The 20,233-nt window shown below is 34.7% G+C and overlaps 1 protein-coding gene across 5 annotated transcripts in view; it reads left to right on the top strand.

The window, feature by feature from the left end:
• Positions 1-367: 367 nt before the first annotated feature.
• The window catches only part of LOC113081548 (PDZ and LIM domain protein 5-like), a 74,316-nt gene continuing 54,450 nt past the window's right edge, over positions 368-20,233 (top strand). For 4 of the 5 annotated variants that reach the window (XM_026253639.1, XM_026253638.1, XM_026253637.1 and 1 more), the window contains exons 1-2: positions 368-422; positions 4,690-4,833. In XM_026253639.1, the coding sequence (XP_026109424.1) occupies positions 4,738-4,833 (96 nt within the window). In that variant the 5' untranslated portion in view covers positions 368-422; positions 4,690-4,737. Of the gene's footprint in view, positions 423-4,134; positions 4,269-4,689; positions 4,834-20,233 lie in introns of those variants that run through there. The other variant, XM_026253636.1, reaches the window with a different exon arrangement.

Here is a 20,233-nt window from a genome sequence, read left to right as displayed (position 1 = left end):
AAACAGACAAAAGTAAAACAAAATAAAAAATAAAGTAAAAAAAATAATACGAAGAAAATAATAATAATAAATTGAGCGAGTGGTAACATAGTTTAAAAATAAATTCAAGAGAGAGGAGAAATGCCTTAAGTCTCTTTTGTTTTCATTATATAAAAGCATAAATATTACACTTTGTGCACAATGTAACTGACTTTAAAAGCTTTGGCATTGTTGGAAGAAGAGATAGTACCCAAATAATATTTCAGGTCATTTTGACGGACAGCTGTCAGCCAGTCCATCATCGTGCCGGTGACGTCATCGCGTCAGTGCAGCGCGTGTGTTAAAGGGGCGGAAGTCAGTCAGACTTAGACGCTCGCTGGGGTTTCTAAAACTTGTTTTCTCTGTCTTCTTCACTCACAGTTTGACTCCACAGCAGCTCACAGGTGAGTGACTTGAATACGCTTTAAACGCGCGGTTTCAGGGGACTTTACGCGCATGTTGCACGAGTTTGTAACGAGTGAAGCTGACAGTGTTACGATTCGCGCGAATAAAAACTCGTTAATCTGGTCCGAATGAAAGTTATTGTAGAGGATTTATGAGATGAAAACCTATATATATTCAAAAACACACTCCGTCTGCAGAAAGGTAATGTTTACTGGTTATAATTGACTGGTTTAACGGTTATCGTTTAACTTTTACAGATGTTTAACGGTTGTTTGTTTTTTCGCGCTGTTTCCGTTTTTAAATGTAAAACGGTTTTTGATATTGACGTGTTTTCATAACGTCTCAAGAATTACATTTATCGCTATTTCAACAATGTATTTACTTGATAAGTTGTATATTTTGTGTAGAGATGTCTTATGTGATGTCTGCCTGTTGCAGGTGTCTTTCTGCTGTCATTTTGTCTTTGAGAGTAAGCGGGGAAAGTTTAATACAATGTGAGAAAATAGTATAAAATTGTTGGTTTGCGCGTAAGTATAGCTGATGAATTCCTCAATGTGGGAATTTTGAAGGGTGAAGATGTAGTTCTGCTCTAAAAGTGATTTTGCATGTCAAATAACAGACATTTGAGGTGTTTTTTGGCATCGATGTTTAATGAAGAACCTTTAACATCCACACACTCCAAAAATTAACATTCCCAATGGGTTTTTGTAGCAATGACACAGAAGAGCCATTTTGGGTTGTTCAAAGAAACTTTAAGGCCAACAGTTATTTAAAAGAACCATGATGGATGCCAATAAAGAACGTGTGTGTGTGTGTGTGTGTGTGTGTGTGTATGTATGTGTGTATAATAAAATATGGCACAGATGTTAAATATTCTTCTTGGAACCAGCAAAGAAGGTTTATTTTTGAGAATGCACGACAAAATGCTTATTTCAAGAAAAAGTTTACTGAAAGATTTTTTGGGGGAGCCAACCAGAAATGGTCCAAAAGTGCAATGTTGGAGACTGACGCCTTTTAAATGGATAATAATGGTTGTGTTCTCGAAGACGCAGTTTAAATGCAGTATGAACATAATTAACAGTCATTTCGTGTAATTTTAGTGCTTCCAAATGGCTGGTCACTGACCTTAAGCCGAGTAAGTGAGTAGTGTGCAAGCTTGCGTGTGTGTACATACTATATTTTCATGCAAAATTGTCCCCAGAAGTGAGCTAAATTTGATGAAGCCTTCTGTAGGGACGTCTGGGGAAGTAATCGATCAGCAAAACCGGATCGTCCCCTTCAATGCAGGTGGAATTTAAATACACCAACACACTTTACCAACCCCCTAATCTTCCCATGGGATAGACAGGATTGAGTCATTACAGACGGACGTGATCCAACACGCCTGAACTGAACCCAGGTGGCTCTGGTCTGCAGGTGATGTGTGTAGGAGCTTCACCATTGGGATTCTTCAATAATAAGTTGGTTGTAGTCTAGTAAAACACTAGGACTATTTGTTCGGGTGCATTCCTGTTATATAAGAGCCAATGAAATGTGGGTAATCAAGAGTTGGTCAGTGTTACAAAGTGCACCTGTGTTTTTACAGGGAAGCTCTGAATGCTTTCGGAGCCGTCTTTCAAACAAAGATTGTGTTTACAGGTCACTTTGGTAGTTTAGGATCAGGCCTGCATGGCTAAACATTAAATTGTTAAATGTTACACTGAAAGTCCAGCAATGTTGGAGCTTGGTTCTTTATGTGTTGGCGTAGTACCTTTTTTTTGTTGTTGTTTTTTTTTTTTTTTTGCCACCTATGGCTCAGTAGCTTGACACGGTCTACACATGCAGTGATTTAGCGGCTGTCATAAGCGTGTTATTTTGGATGGGTGTAGAATTAGGTAATTCCTCCAATTTAATGGAACTGGAAAGTTATGCCATTTCTGGCCAATATGATGTTTGGCTTTAATCTTGAGCTAATATTCACTCAGTTTATATTCACTCACATTCAGTTTAGTGAAGGACCTCTAATGTACATGTAAGCTTTGCATTCCACAAATGATTAATAGAATGGATATTATGTTTAGCTTGTTGTTAACTCTAAGAAACTGTTGTTCTTTTAGGAATATGTTTACTTAAAAGTTCTTTGGAGAACCAGAAATGAAGTGTTGGGAGTCCGAAATGTACTGTTACTTTATTTCACTAAATAAAATGCAATGTTTTTATTGGGTGGCTGTCTGTTTTCCAGGGCGTGCTCTTGGTATGGCTCGCCATTCGTGCCATGAGAAAAACCAACCGTGACTGACAGATTGGTGGAAAAGCTCGTTGGTGTTTACACAGTTTTAGCTCACATGTTGACTGACATATTAAGCCTCTATGGTTATAGTTTCAGAGTTTGTATTTGTGTATTTGACTGGGCATGTTTCCAGCTCAAAGGTAACTAATTGACATTATTGTGAGCTTAAGGAATAGTTTTGTAGATGTGGATTAGTTTTCTTCATCAGGTTTGGAGAAATGTAACATTGCATCAGTGTCTCATCATCAATGGCTGCTCTGCAGTGAATGGGTGCCGTCAGAATGAGAGTCTGATAAAAACATCACAATAATCCACAGCACTCCAGTCCATCAGTGAACATCTGGAGAAGACAAAAGCTGCGTGTTTGTAAGAAACAAATCCATCAAGATGTTTTTAACTAAATACAAGTGCATAATCCTTAATAACTCTTCCTACAGTGGTGTTCTGGTCTGAATCAGGAGAGAAATCTGCACCGGTCAAGCGCCATTTACAAGCCAAAACGGCTCTAAACAAATAACAGACAACAGATGGGCTTTTTACTGGAGGAAGCAAATGGACTCCGATTTTAATTATAAACATATTAATGATGGATTTGCTTCTTACATTGTAAATTCTCATTACTTACTTACAGTTACTTACAACTTTTTGAAGCTTTGGGGCAAATAGATGCTTTCAATGCTAACAGAAATAGTCTGCAAACTCTGATATTTAGTACAAGCTATTCTTGTCATGTTATTTAGACTCCGTCTGAGTCACAACAGTATTGTTGATCTAGATCTGATAGGATGAGTAAATGTTCCCGTTTGAAAGCCTGTGTGACAAACACAAACAGCCCTTGTGGCTTCAGGCATGGAAAAACGCTTCATTCACTCTATTCAGAATGAACATGTTGTTCTCTATAACAGTACCCTTAGTGCTTTCAGAGAAACTGCTGTCAAAAGAATAATACATCAGCTCCCGAGGCTCAGTAGTCACAGACACAACACCTCTTTGAGTCACGGTTGACCTTCATGTTCTCTGGTATTCAGTTATTAAATAGATGGCTGATAATGTTAATGTATTGCACATATTGTCATCCACATAGTTCATTGACTTCCACTCATCTTTACATTTTGTCCAATTTATACCAGAGCATGGAAAAGCCACAGCAATTGAACAATCAGTTTTGAGTGAAAGTCGGTTTGATATGAAGCAGTTGTATCTTTTGTAGACGTTCTGAGATGTTTGTAGAGGTCTGAAGAACGAGGAGAGCAGGTGAATGATTTTAACTTCTAAAAGCGTCAGTGTTGTGGGACATTCCTGAGAAAGACCCCCCAGAGACTAATCCGTTTCCATGGAATGTTTCCTGTGCTGGATTGTGCTTGGGTTTTACCTCACCAACGACTGCACACTCACCCGTAAGCTCTTAAAATACTTGTGTGTGCACACGAGATTCCCCCGTCACAGCAGGTTTATATAAATAGCGGCTGCTCGTTTGTTTTATCTGCACTTATGAGATAAGTTTGGACTATGAACCATCTTGTTCCTAGATTTATTTAGAAACCTGTAACATTTTCCAGATCAATCAGTTGCTCTGGTAAATTTGAGTTATGCTTCTCTATTTGTCTTTTTTAGCCAAATAATTGGATTTTGTTTTATTTTATTTGTTCATTTTTATGCTTGTTTGAAATATATATTTGCTTTTTTTTGCTTGTTGTTTTGTTTTTGCTTATGTATTTATATTTTGTTTCATTTGCTTGTTTGCATATTTTTTATTTTATTTATTTTTTATTTTTATTTGCTTTTTAATTTATAGATTTTTTTTGCTTATTTGAAATGGTCTTTTTTGTGTGTTCATTTGTCCTTATTACGTTGTTTGCTTATTTACTTGTTGTTTTATTTTATTTTATCTTTCTTTCTGCTTCCTAGGCAAGGATTTTGTGTAGGCGTCAGTATATGGTGTTTTGTTCCTGCATGATCAGTGACCTTTACTGTGTGTCTTTGCTGTCATTGTTCAGGCTGTGAATTGGACTTCGGCAGCACCTTCAGCAGTGACCCGCTCCACCATGAGTAACTACAGCGTGTCCTTGAGCGGACCTTCACCCTGGGGCTTCAGACTACAGGGTGGCAAGGACTTCAGCATGCCTCTCACCATCTCCAGAGTGAGTGTCATCTTCATCATGTCATGCACACTTTAAATGGCCCTTTAAATGTCAATAATAGGTGCATGAGAGACATGTAGTTCTTCTTTGATTTGTGCATCCTCCGCATGTTGTTTAGCACATGCTAGAAGACTTTTGGGTGATGTTAGATGATGATGGACCCTGTTATGTTACTCATGTTTGGTTACAGAATTGTTGAGAAAATCGTTGTTCGTGTTTATCTCTTATATCTCTTACTGTATAATCAGTGCTTGTATTTATAATCAGCAGTGTTGCAGGTAAAAAAAAAATTACTTTTCGCAAAGATGATGATAGCTAAGATGGATACAATTTTGACATGAATTTCTACATTTGAACAAAAAAAGATGTTTTTTTTTGTAGTTGTTTACTGCATGTTGAATTGGATTATTTAAAATATATTTTTTGAGATTTTCATAACAATTTATACACTTCATGATGCACATTTCCAATCTCAACTTCGTTATCTTTGGCAGAAATCAAGGAATTGTTCAACTGCTAATATTTTTGTCAGTAATTTTGACTAGATTAACACTTCTTGGGCTTTTGGTATATGTTAAGGCATTTGTCAATGCGAACTTCTCTTTAGCTCTGACCAAATTCTGATCCTGTCGATCCTGTGGTTAAAAATTTTTTTCCTATTGCATAAAATGTTTCACAAGACGTCACATAAGGGCAGCAAAATGAGTTGCGGTCTCTGTTGCATATTGACTTACATTTTAAAATGTAATTACTTTTAATACAAGTTTTAGAGGTTATATTACCAAAGGACTTCCACCAGGAACGACAGGCATCTGTTTGAGGCCACAGGAAACACAGATTGTCCAAGTAAGACACAAAGTTAATGTGTATGGTTGCCAGATATATATTTTTGCCATGAATCTGCTCCAAGAAAACCTCATCCATCAGTTCTGCTTAAACGCTAGCCATCTGGCTCATTTCTTCAGCTTATTTCCTGTTGATCTTTGGTAAACGGCCCCCAATCGCAGGTCTCTCACCTGGCTTCCACATGCAACGCGGGCTCGGAGGGACGTTATGTATCATCTGCGATGGAGATGGATCTGTCTACTGGTTTGCACAGGAGCTCGAGTACGCCAGCTGCACTTTTAACACTCGAGCAGAGACTTTAAACCCCAGGAATATCTGTCTGGAAGCGGCACGACCGTAAATCAGCGAGGCGATGCTGCCATGGTTGCTGATGAATGCTTAGCGTTGCAAGCGAATTTCTGGGAGATTTGGTACAGGTCTTCTTGCTTGGTGCTTCTGCGGCTCAGTTGTGTGCAATAGATAGATCGTGACAGCTGCGGACATTCTGGGATGTTGAGATACGGGGATTTAACTCTTGTAATCTAGGCTTCAAAGCAAAGGCAGAAGAGAAAAGAGTAAGTCCTAATGTGGAGATTTAGAACTGAACATCCAGAGTTAAAACAATACTTCATCGATCATTTACTCTCCTCATGTCATTACAAACCTGTGCACTCTCAGAATCCCTGGTCCGTTCATCTTTGGATCTAATTTACACCTAAATGGTAAATACAGTCCCTCCAGGATTTAGCAAATCTCCAAACGCTGCATTTGTCGCAAGTTCAAGTAAACTGAAATTTAAACATTTTTGTAATTGCCGCTTGACGCTGTTATACACAGCGCTGGGAGATACAGAGAAGAAAGTAGTTGAATTTGACGCAGAATTAGTATTTAATTATATGTAGACGTTTATCTGCATCTCAACTACCCAGACAGCTTAAGTACATCTGTAAGACATCTGCTAAAATCTGAAATCTTCAGTTTGTTTGTTCATTTATTTTCATTTGAAATAATACAAGGGAAATACTTATAAAAAAGAAAAAAGAAAAAGAAAGTGTGGTGAGTGCTGCCCACCACAGCAAGCCTCCTGTGGGAGATAGAGGAAGTTATTTATACTCTCTGGGCAGCTGTGAGAGAGAGACTGAGCGACTGACACCAGCGGCTTAATCTGTAGTGGAAAACTGTGGAACGAGATCTGTCTGATCCCTTATTTGGTGTCCTTTTGATTCATGCAGAACGATTTTCCTCTTACATCACACTTTCTCACGCGCTGAGTCGTGCCAGCCGGCCGAGCGTCCGCACCTTGGATGTGTCGAGGCCTGAAGCGCACGGCACAAGTCGCACAAACCCACTTTACTAGCGAGACGGCGAGCCAAGACTGCTGCTTGAGTTTCATAAAGTACGCATGTCATCAATGCTTTGAGCCCATCTGCCCGTACTTACTGAGTACTTCTCTTTACTTTTCCATAATTCAAGATTTTAAAACAACTCTTGTTTGCATGCTTTATTTGGGGTTTTTATAAATTTTTTGTTTGTTTAACTGTTTTGTTTTTTTATTATTTAATAAACCTGCAATCTGCGTTTTAATATAAATAATCCACCCAGTTTAGTAACTTTTTTACTTATCAAACCCAGTAGCTAATGAATGCAGAATTATTTTTTATAATCAGTCTTTGATATTTTTACATGAATTTGTTTGTTTTATTTTTGTTGTATCTATTTGTTTAAGGATTTTAGTTACTTTCATTATTTTATTTTTTTTTACATTATTTATTTATATATATATATATATATATATATATATATATATATATATATATATATATATATATATATATATATATATATATATATATATATATATATATATATATATATATATATATATATATATATATATATATATATATTTTTAGTTATTTATTAATTGTTTAATTGTAAAATATCATAATTTGTTTATTATTTGCTTGTATTTTAGTTTAATAATGTTTTTTAATGTTTTTAAATTTTAGACTTTTTTTTTTTTTTTTTTACATTTTAATTTTTCTTTGCTATTATTAATTTAGTTTTTTAGTTGTTTTTTTTTAAACTAATGTGCAGATCATTAAATACAATCAATCTGCCTTTACTTTACAGTACTGAGGGACATCACAGCGATATTGTAGATGGTTTCAAAGAAACCAAACACTGTTCTCTGCATTTTCTGTTTGGTCCCTTAAAGCAGTGTGACTTCCAATAGAGAAAGAGATTCAGCATTTGATTTATTACCCATCAGGAACATAAAAGCTGAAGGTGTCGGGACATAAAGCAGTACATGTAGTCACAGTCAGCTTGAGTAACACGACTCTCATGTGTAAGATTTCTTAAAGAATTAAAGTCTGACAGTGAATCTCCTTGTGAAAGTCAAGCCTGCTCGCAGATTTTCAGAAGTGGTTCATGGATTTTCTCTTGATTTGTCTTCCTGTAAAGCGTTCCCATCTACAAACCGAACACTGTCGGCTGAAGTCGGTCAGAGAAGTCTCTTTGCATCAGCTCTGATCCGACTGGGACGCTGCCTCTGGTTTCCCAGCATGCCATGCTTCATTAAGACCGATCTTTGTCATCCGGGAGCTTGCTGTTAATATCATCGCTCGCTGGAGGTTGAGACGGCAGCTGCCCGTGTTGCTTTTGGAGTGATGTTGAAGTGTTAATATTTCCATGATCACAGGCCAGACCTTCACCACAGAGCTGTCTTTGTGTGTGAGTCCCTGAGTCTGTGATTGGCTCTTTCAGAGATGCATGAGGTCACACCCGTGCTTTATGAATGCTTGTTTAAAATATTGCAAGCATGCCGTCCTCTTCTACATACTTCACATGCATTACTGTACCAGGAACGAACCTCAGTAATCAAAGGAATTAAACGTGTTTGAAGTTATAGTTTAGGTTTAATTTGCTCATCAAGAGCTGTTGCTTTCCCATGACAATTGAAATCAACTATGTATTTATATTTAAAATATATAGTATCTTTTTCATAACTGTGTTGATGAATTAACTTCTGGATGGAAATTATAGAGATGGTGTGATTTAAACGACTAAAACGCATCTCTTCCATCTTTATTTGACCCTCTAACTCTAACACTCATTCTAATTCTATTATAAAAAAAAATGCCTCTATTAGACTTGCACTCATAATTTATTATTAACTACTTGTTTTCTTTAAAAAAAAAAAACACCACTAGCTTTTCTATTCTTTTTGTATTCTATTTGTTTCCTTATTTTATTATACAATTAACAAAAGCAAAAAAGACATCTAACACTAGCTTGCTCTATTCTATCGGTTTTCTTTTGATTTAGAGAGAGGAGCAGATCTGAGTTTGATTTAGCCGTGTGCTGAGAGCTTAGATCAGCCAAACCTCGAGATGAAACACTTGCTCCGAATCATTCAGAACTTTTGTTCTGTGTGTGATTGTTTCTGTTAATAACAAACTCAACTCTGCTGGGAAAGTGCTGGAGTCTGGTTTGTTTCTCTAGCGGAGTAACAGATGATTCTTGGAAGAATGCGTCCGAGAGCACATTTATCAACATGAACATTTTATGTTCTTTCCTTTCGTTCTTAGACAAAACACTAACACTCTATTTTAAGAGCCTATAAGACTTTCCACAGTGATCTGAGGACACTCTTATTTCCTCATAATATTTGTTTGTCCGTGGCCTTTCCGAGTCATTTGACCTTTAGATGTGGGAGGTATCCGGCTAGATGTGGGGAACGGGATGGTTTATTTGGGCTGATTTTAACCAGGCCTGTTAAAGTACCATAAATAATGCTTGCAATGACAGGAATGGTTTATCAGGGGAGTTGCTGTGAGGGAAAGCCAAAATTTTTTTTTTTTTTAACACCAACAGTAGCCTACTATAGACATACTTCTTAAAGAGGTTTTTTCAAACTTAATGTTCAAACTCTAACAGCACGGCTAAGCAACGCTTGTCTAACCATGCCTGAGAATCCTGGGCTGAGAACGGTTTGTAATCGCCACGATAGTCAAAAAGTGTCTAAATGAAGAACGTATCGCGGTGGATGCCAGGTGTTCAAATAAAAGTTTTTTTGCACGATTATTTAAATCTCAGAATCGAAAATCAAATGCCAACCCACCGAATGAATATTTGAATAATCGAATATTCTGTTCCAGCCCTAGAGCGATTTCAACTTTCCATTATGTCACATGTCATTCATTATACAGTTGTTTAAAATAAAAGGTGTTTAACACCAAATATGTACATTTCAGGCAAATTAAAGCTTTGAATCACTTGAAGGCTTTTCGTTTGCCGTGTTATAATATATGTACATTAACAATGATTCGGGGCGAATATAATGTAATTTAATGAAAAATTATGTGCATTGCAATGAATTGTATATTGGCCATTTTCATCAAGACGTTTGTCTTTCTGTGGCTCTATTAAAGTCTGTATGATTTATTTATATAGCTATTATATAGATCATTCTTTCTGTTTGCTTCATTTTTTTTAAACGCTGAAATTCAAACTCCTCTATGCCTCATTGTTCATTTTTGAAGTAAACTTGTGTCCATTTGGTGAATAAATAAACTGTATTAGACCGATGCTAGAGTTGAATTCCTCTGGACTCAGCGCTGCTCTTTTATATTGATTAGATAATCATTAAGTGTTCAAGAATAGAAGCAGTTAAAGTGCGAGATAAACATTGTGCTGGTATAATTGCCCTATGAGATATTAATATTAATAAAAGTCCGGTTTTGTAGAATGTACATAGCCCACTGCTACTAAAATGAAACATTTTTTTTTTTTTTTTAAAGGATTAATCACACAACATTTTCTTCCATGTTTGAAAGTTAGAAAATCCCCTTTGTTTGCAAAAAAAAGTTTGCTTAATTTTCAGTAATTAAAAGATAAATGAAATTAATGTTTCAATGCCTTGATTCGATAACAATAAAAATGTAAATACACGCAGAATTTCTGAGAGGAAAAAAAATAGGCTTTAAGAAAAAAAATTATAAATTGTTTTAGGCGTTCAAATAGTTATACATTCTAAAACAGAATTTGATTAAAAGAAATATGGTGATAAAAAATAAAACGTTTCATAGGGCCCTAAACTTAATTTTTGTTAAACTTTTATTAAATTGAGTTTCATGATTTTAATTAATAAGACTTGATTTGTGATTTTAATAAACTTAAATGTAACTATTAAAAAGGAGTGGAGAAAAATTCAAATGGAAAAAACTGAATCCAGAAAAATGAAAATTTTAAAATAACGGAATTTGGATAAAATCTAACAGGATTTAGGAAAAACTAAACCGATTTCTTAGGGCCCTATTAGAGTGTGAAAATTTCAACATTTACTATTATTACTACTTTTATTATTAATACTACTACTAGTATGGTTCAGTAGGTTTTTTTTTTTTTTTTTTTTTTTATAATTTTTTTTTATTTTATTTTTTTGTAATTAAAGTACTATTTTAGTATTTGTTCAGTATCCATTTAAAGAAAAACTATCGGTTAATTAATCCGTATTGGCCAGTGTGGTCCAACCTAGCTATCGGTATTGGCAAAATCCACTATCAGTCGACCTTTAATATATATATATATATATATATATGTATATATGTATGTGTGTGTGCGCATGCATATATGTGTATAATTGAAATAATACAAAAAAAAATCTAAATTAAATATTAATTCATTTTAAATTGGGATAAATAAGGGAAAAATAAATGTTGCTGAACTTTTTTTTATATATATATATTTACTTATCCTAGTTTACCTTTTTGTATTTTTCTCTAGTAAAAAAAAACAAAACAAGTTTTAGTTAACTTTAATAACACTGGCCAGTTTTTCAGTTCACACCCATTGTCTAATTAAAAACTATCAGTTATCAAATGTCTCTCATCACTCAGTAGGTGTTCGTGAAGTTTGTTCCAATCGCCTTTTTTTCTGGTGACCGATATCATCTTGGGTTTCATCTGCTGAACTTTCCCTCCCTCGACTGTTTGGTTCAGTCGAGGGTTCTTCTCACTGTTCACACATCACTAGCACCCCTCCACAGCCCTAAACTTCACAAAACCGTCTGCTTTCTGTCAGATTGATATTTGATATTTGTGCTCAACAAATACGCTCTAATTTTAGTCTGAGTTGAGTGCTATATTATTCCCTGATGGCTCTTCTTTAACCTCACCGTTGCTCCTCGCGTACAGTAAGGCCTGGAATGCTTTTGTAGCATGTGAACATGCCGAATGATTGAGTTTCACACGCCGTGTGTGTGTGTGTGTGTGTATGTGTGTCGATCGGGTGTGAGGTAAGAGCAGGATGAGATTCCATAATCACAATAATCCAGTGTTACATAAGCAGGAGGCGTTTGAGAGAACAGGGAGATGAATGCTTTCCATTGAGCTTCATCTGCCTCAGATTTCCAGAGACAGAGCTTGGCTAATGAGACGAGTAACTCAAGGATTCCACGAAGAGTTTTGGTTTGAAGTAGTGGTTTTGGTCTCGACTAGGTCGCCTTAGCATGACGGTTCAGATACCTCGATTAAATGTTTTACAGTCGGCTATGCGCATTATTATTTCTCAAAAGTATTAAAAATACAAAATAGTGAAATTAGCAATTTACAGTTAAATAAAGCATTTATGAAAAATGCTGTTATTATTAAGAACAATATTTAAAAAATAAAGTAAATTGTAATATTTAACTATAAAACATTTACATTACCATAAAATTACAATACTAATATTTATAGAGCTGTTTTGGCACGTGACAATGCAATACGTGTGACATTCGTAATGAAACTAAAGAAGCATTAAGGTCTTCCTGCACGTTTCTGCCAAAATAAAAGTTGAGAAAAAGCAGTAACTCCATAAACATTCATAAATGTTAGTATTGTAATTTTACTGTTGTTCTTTAAAATAAATTAGAAAGACAATAATAATGATGATATTTATTTTTTAACAGGTTTAATACATTTATTGTAACATTAACACACAGTGTTCAAATTGGATCTGTAATATTTTCTAATGTTTTAAAAAGAAGGCTTTTCTGCACAAGACTGCTTTGATTTTTATAGTAAAAAATATATCTCTGATTAAAAGAAAGTGGTCTGATTGCCAAAAAAATAGAATTTTACTAACTTATTAATTTTAAGTAAAATTTTGTTTTGTTGCTATAATGTCAGCACATTTAGGCTATTTAATTTGTGCAATGGTGAAAAAAAAAAAAAAACTTGAAAAACCGCTTGTTCTGTATTTGACCCTAGGCCAATAACTTTATTTTCGGTGCATCCCTAGCAGAATCCTGGAAGTCTGTACTGCAAGCTGCATGATACAGTAGCTTTGTGTGAGTAAATGATTGAAGTTCCTCTTCTCTGTCTCTCAGACCTTATTTGTGGTCACAAATGTTCAAACTTGGTACAAGCTCTAATTATCTGCATTTGCAAATGAGTTTGGGTTTTCAAGTTCCTCACATAAAGCTATCGTATGACTCTTGAACAGTTGAACGGTCCACTTTAATGGCACTTTTTGGAGGTCTTGATTGCATAAATCATCATCCACTTTACCATCTCCTGCTGTAGTTTCTTCAGGAATCCCTTCCCACTCAATATGAACCTTGCATGTCCTGCTCCAGTTGTGTCTCGGTCCAGGGTTTGGCGGTTGTCAGCTCGCTAGAGTCGGTGGATGTTACTGCGGCTTTCAGCATATGAAAGTCAACAAAAGTGCTGCGGCTTCGACTCGAGAGCGAGGAGATGATTTGTGGGACTTTCTAACTTGTCATTTTTGGGAGCAAGAACATCGAGCTCAATTATTAAAGCGACATTCACAGGAACCACATGAACTATTTTCAGCTCTCCAGTTGCTCTGTAGTAAGTTTGGAGCACCAGAATTTAGAACCAATAACAATGACGAGGGTATTTACAATTATATCCTTATTAAATTCAGTGTTTAAATATTCTGGTTTAATATCTAGTAAGTGTTTGGCAAACTTGATGGCTGTTTGAATTAAATCTGAACACTGAATTCATTTGAAATGCACAAAAGCTAGATTCATTAAAGGAAATTGGTTTATCATTTCCAATGATGAACACTTTTATTTGCTTTTAGCTCTTTGGCTGACTCTAAACTTCCTCGTGTTTCTTTAAACAATGCATAAATGATATAGACATTGACTTTCCAGGCCTCTGGCCAATCTCTGGCTCCTCATGCGGTCAAATAACTGTTGAAAACAACTAATGGAGAATGTGTGACGGCTCGCAGATGTCATTTTAAAGGCTGATTGTTCTGGATTGGTGTTCAGTTGTTTATTTTGCACATGATTTGTGCAGAAATCCTGATAAGATCCTATCTTCCTGCTCTTATGACTGATACTGATTAGGGTTGGGTATCGATTCAGATGTCCCGATTCGATTTTGATTCGCTTTCGATTCTTGGTTCGATTCTCGATTAATACAAATGCGATTTGATATTTCAAAAAAATTAACGGTAAACATCAGTTTACAAATGGTGAATTTATAAAAAGAAATTAAGAGCCATAGGCCTGTTATTTAAACCTTTTAGTTTTTTGTATAAGGTCCTTTTTTAAACCATAAGGCCATATAAAATGTTCTTAATTTTTCTGGTAATCAGATGAAGGCGTTAAACGGTTTAATTTCTCATAATCAATTGAAAAACACATTTTATTGTTTTGCAAACAAAGTGCTGCACAACATATATATAAAATATATTTTTGACAGTTTCTTCACGTTAATCTAAACTTTTATTTTGACAGGTTGCCGTGAGGAACTTGCAGCTGCTGTGTGTGAGATATGATGGTATTTTTGTCAAATTATATGGTAAAATGCTAATGAAGTGACTCTTTTGGGATTAAATTTGTGCATTCATATTATCATAGTTAGACGACAGAGGCTGAAAACATTGCAAGCGTTGTCCGCAATGATGGTGCCTTTAGACGTGATGTTAAATGCTTCTGCTAATTTTTTTTGTATTACCATAGTATTCACACACATGCAAATCACCAAATCCCAGTCTTGTGAGAAAAAACAAACAAAAAAAATACAAAATGTTTTATTTATTTTTTACCAACGTGTCACACCAGAAACATACCTTTGTAACCTTATTGTTGCAAAACATATTGGTGGCATTGGTTACAGAAAGGATTTCTTAACTTCTGAATGTGCCAGTGAGCGCTATTGGGACCATAATCTGAAAGTGGAAAGAACATAAATTCACCATAAACCGACCACAACCAGGTGCTCAACACAAGATTTCTGACAGAGCATTGAAAATAATTATCAGAGGAGTTGTCCAAGAGTCAAGGACCATTTTGGAGCGCTTCAGAAAGACCTGGAATTAGCAGATACAATTGTTTCAAAGTAAACAAGAAATAATGCACTCAAACGCTTTGGTCTGTATAAACGCTCACCACGCAATACTCTATTACTGGAGAAAAAGCATGTTAAAGCTTGTTTAAAGTTTGCTGCACCACATTTAGACAAGCCTGTGAAATACTGGGAGAGTATAGTCTGGCCACAATTAATCTCTTTGGATGCCACAATACACTCCATGTTTGGGGATCAAATAGCACTGCACCTCTCGTAACTAGTGTTGTCACGGTACCGAAATTTGGTATTCGATACCGATACCAGTGAAAATCCACGGTTCTCTGTACCAGTTTCGGTACCAAAGCAAAACACAAAAATATGCTAATTAAAAAAAATAACACCCGTTTTATCACTAAAAATAAAAACAATGCCATTCTTTAAACTTATTTGCAATTGTGTTTAAAGTTTTTCTAAAAGTAATATAATTTTGAAAAACAGTAAACAAGTTTCACCCAAATTTAATTAGTTTTGTAATGAAGTTTAAACACATTAAATTTGTTGGCAAATAAAGGGGATTTGCTATTAAAATTAAAACATGGAAGAAATTTTGAATGATTAATTTCTTTAAAAAATAGTTTTATAAAAAAAATTAAACGGTAGTAGCAGTGTCACATACATTCTACTAAATAATAGTCATATTTCTAGCACAATGCCTTTATGTAAAAATGAACTTTTATTTGACGGGTTGCCGTGAATACCTTTTAAATTGACACTGGTTTTACTCAAATGAAACAGTAAAATGCTTGTGAAGTGACTCCGATAGAACAGTTCTGGTGATGTTGTTGATGTGTTTATGTCCTCATTACTGCAAGCATCACGAGCTTCAGTCTGTGTAGTAAACAAACCATTCATTAATTCACACAGAGACACGCAGAACATGCAGGAATCATATTTCAACCAACATTTACAGATACTGGTCCATATGGAGATCTGATTTGATTCATTCATGCTAACTTTGACAAATTCTGTGACTGTCCATATTAAAATGTAAGTTTAATTTTCATGACTGGATTTTGAGATTCTGTTGGCGTTTTCTGCTTCGTGGAAATCAAAGCGCTGTATGCGTCAAGAACCGGGTTGACTGGGTCCTCGGTACCACCGGTACTTAAAGAAACCTGCTACCGTCACATTTTAATTTTTTAGTACCGACTTGGTACCGAAGCACAGAGTCTTTTGACAACACTAATTGTAACACACCCTAGTGTTGAAAAGTGGTGATTTAGCTCATAATTTCCCTAAAGTGTATGATACAGCTTTCATTCTTCAGGTCAATCATCATATTCATGAAAAACAACTGTTTGAATAAGGAAAGCGATAACTTTGCCATAATATTCTTTAAAGTTACCACTGTCATTACATGATTTTGTGCTGCACTTTATTTGTGCCATTTAGTTTTATAAATTAGGATAAGATAACACATTAGTTTCATAAGATCTCTGATTTTAGTCCTTGAAAACCAAAAAAAGTAGTGCTTGTAGTCCTTGAAAGTCTTGGAATTTAATTTAGCAGTTTCGTAACGAACACTTAAAGCTGCTAGAATGGCTAGCCAATCACCTAACCTGAATCCAATGGAAAATCTATGGAAAGGACTACGGATCCCAGTTCATAGAAGAGGTTCACAGAACCTTCCAGATTTAATGAAGTTTGTGTGGAAGAATGGGCCAAAATCACACAACTAGTTTCTCCATACAGGAGCTTCTTGAAGCTGTCAGTAAGAAACAAACGCTTTTGTACCAAATATTAAATACATTTCAGTGTTCAATACTTTTCCCCTTGGTAATTATGTTTTATTACACAACTTCTGTTCTCGTTTGTTTTGTTTTCTTAGTATGTATGGATTACTTGCATTGTTACCAACATCTGGTGAACATTTCATGTCAACAGCTCTTTAGAAATATATTTACTGAGAAAAATGGTGACATGTTCTATACTTATTTTACCCACTGTGTGTGTGTGTGTGTGTGTGTGTGTGTGTGTGTGTGTGTGTGTGTGTGTGTGTGTTTGTTGAGCGAATGGCAAAAGATCACGTTTAACCTGGTCCTGTCAGAGCTCAACGGTGGCCATCTGTCTTGTTTTTTCCAGTTTCTTTTTCTCTAAAGGGATTTCAAACCAACCAAAGTTGTGCCTTTTCCCAAAAGCATTGTAAGACTTAGTAGATCATTGAAGCTATTGGCACTAATGTTTTCTATGATCTGTTTAGTCTTACGAGGCTTTTGGGAAACACAGCACTGGTCTGAGATGAATCGCAGCATTACAAGCTTTGATTTGTGTTTGGTAATAAAGACCAAGAGTGTTGTAAATTATTTTATGAGAGAAGAAACTACTCGCCATAGAAGTATGAAAACCTAAAACCACTGACTGTCATTATAAGCTGTGCATTTAACATTTTCATAGCAAAATATGAATATGTAGCTCTTTTGGTGCATCTTCTGTTTGCATGGTAACAGCATGATTTTTCTAATTTGTGCATTTCTCTGCTGGAAAATGGATGGATTAGTTATTCACAGAGAATTTAGCTATAGGTCATATGATGCAATTTCAATTTTTCCTTTCTCTTTGGAGTGTTACAAGCTCTTGGTGCATGAAGAGGATCTGTAAAGTTGCAAAGACTAAAGTCTCAAATCCAAAGAGATATTCTTTATAAAAGTTAAGACACTGCCACAACATTTTCAGTTTTATCCCCTGGTTTCGAAGAGAAAGTTCAGCTGTTCTGACCTCTGAATCACTCCGATATTCAGCCAAGATGAAAGTGTGCAGGATCCTTCCAGCTTGAGCTGCAAAAGAAACTGATTTCTGGCTTTTCTAATCATATGGAAGTGTGCGAATGCTTTGATCTGATATAAAATGGCACATTTACAGGAAAACTCAACTCTAAATCATTCTCTTGAGTGTCGTCCAGCCCATAAGACCAAAGTATGTTCTGACGATCTTTAGGTAACATTTATGGGCTTGTAACATTTTCTGCTTGGCTTTATATCCAAAATATCATCAGTTCAGATAGAATTCCCTGGATCTAAATATAGACTCTTTCTACAGGCTTTAACAGAGTCACTTCCCCTTTAAAAGGGGAGCAAACCATCCCGGGCTATTTCAAGTGATTATGAAAGAGTCTTATAACAATGCTAAGAGTTTTGTGTGAATGCCAATGGCAGTAAAATCTGCGCGACCGCAGCACATTTAGCTTTAGCGTGAGGCGATCTGGTTTTAATCGTGAAGTGAATGAAACTCATCCATCATGTCACGCTGCCTCACTCCGCTCTCTGATTTACAGCTTTTGTGGATTTGTGTGCTGAAAAATGGCAAGCGTTTGGATTCATAGCCAAGGAGGCCGGGTGTTGGTGTGGATGTAATCTGACTTTGGACAAGCTCTTGTTCTCTGTTTGTGTTTAGATTCGGTGAGAGAAGATGATGAGTTACAAGTAAAATACAGCTTCAGGAACAGTGAATATTTATTTGTTTATTTTTTTTATTGCTTTTTGTATTGTTTTTTTTATATATTACATTTCAGTATTGATAATGAAATATAAAACCATTTTTTTTTAAATAGTTTTAGTTTATTTTTTTTATTACATTTTTTGGGTTACAGAAGAAAGAGTTACAAGTAAACAAGTTAATTGCAATTTTAGGAGTATTTATTTTATTTCTCTTTTTTTGTTCTGTATTTTATTTAGTTTTGTTATTTAAATTTTCGTTATTAATATTGAGAAGTAAAACTACAAAATAATTGTATTTTTAGTTGTATTTATTTAATTAGGTGAGAAAAAGAAATAAAGTAATTTTACAGTTTAAGAAACAATGCTTTTTATTTATTTTATTATTTTATTTTATGTTAATTTTTAATTGATTTAGTTTTGTTTATACCCTACATAAAAACTATTTAAAAAAATTACTTTTTAATTTTTATTTTAATTATTATTTTATTATTTAAGTGTTATTTTATTTATTTTCGTTTATTTCTCTAATTTTAAGTAAATTACAGTTGCAGGAAATTTCTTTTTTTAACCTTTTTTAGTTTTCTATTGCTGTCTGTCTGTCTGTCTGTCTGTCTGTCTATCTATCTATCTATCTATCTATCTCTGTGTTATAAAGTTATAGTTTTTTAATACTTTGATATTTTGGTTTTATTTAATATTTTTGATTTTAATATATTTTTTTATCAAATATTTAATAATTTGTTATATATATGGCATGGCTTGGGAGGGTTACTTTAAAAATGTATTCCGTTACAGTTACAAATTACTTCATAAAAAAAAGTATTCAGTAACGTAATCCAAATACCACAATATGAAAGTAATGTAACTGATTACTTTTGGATTACTTCTGGATTACTTCAAGGTCAAATATTATTTTTTTAAAACAACAACATTTATTAATTAAGAATTTCACAGCCCTGAATTAATATATATGTAAAGGACTATAGAGACATCTAGTGCAGGGTATTGGTATTACAGATTATTTTGTTTTATTTTGAAGAAAATATAAGAAAGAATTTTAAGGAAATGTTTCTTCAACAGGAAAACAGAGAATACAAATTCATTTTTTTCCAAGCAAATATAACAAGAACACAATTTTTTGACAATTGAAAATGTTTCTTCAACAGGAAAATAGAGAATAAATTTTTTTTTCAATGCAAATATAATAAGAACAATTTTTAGACAATGGAAAATGTTTCTTCAAAAGGAAAATAGAGAATTCAAAGATTTTTATTTTTTATCTTTGCAAATATAAAACGTATTTTAAAAAGTGCTTCTTTAGGTTGGATGTGGAATCCTTCGATGAAGAAAGTTTTTTCTTTGCTGGAAGGCACAGTTTGCACTGTACAACGTTGTTTGCAATTTCTTCTTTTTAAACAAAATAGCAGCGGAATTTCCATGAAATGAGCGCGTTTTAGCAGCAGTGATTCAATCTGCGTCTGAGGAGATTGTAAACAGCTGTTATTTGCGCATGCACCAGCGGGTGGCACACGTGACTCGCGTGAGTCATTAATCAAGCTGCGCTTAATATAGTGTCATTATGCCAAAACACTGATTTATTTAGTTTTAAATGAAACCATTGTAATTCTGAAAATATTCCCCCTTTTTTCAAAATGTAACCATAATCTGATTACTACGTTTTTTGACGTAACTGTAACGGATTACAGTTACTGGATTTTTGTATCCTGATTACGTAACGCCGTTACATGTATTCCGTTACTCCCCAAC

The sequence above is a fragment of the Carassius auratus genome, unplaced genomic scaffold (genome assembly GCF_003368295.1).
Source record: "Carassius auratus strain Wakin unplaced genomic scaffold, ASM336829v1 scaf_tig00034597, whole genome shotgun sequence".
NCBI lineage: Eukaryota > Metazoa > Chordata > Actinopteri > Cypriniformes > Cyprinidae > Carassius > Carassius auratus.
The sequence above is the reverse complement of the archived record's forward strand: the minus strand, read 5'-3'. Positions and strand labels throughout refer to the sequence as shown.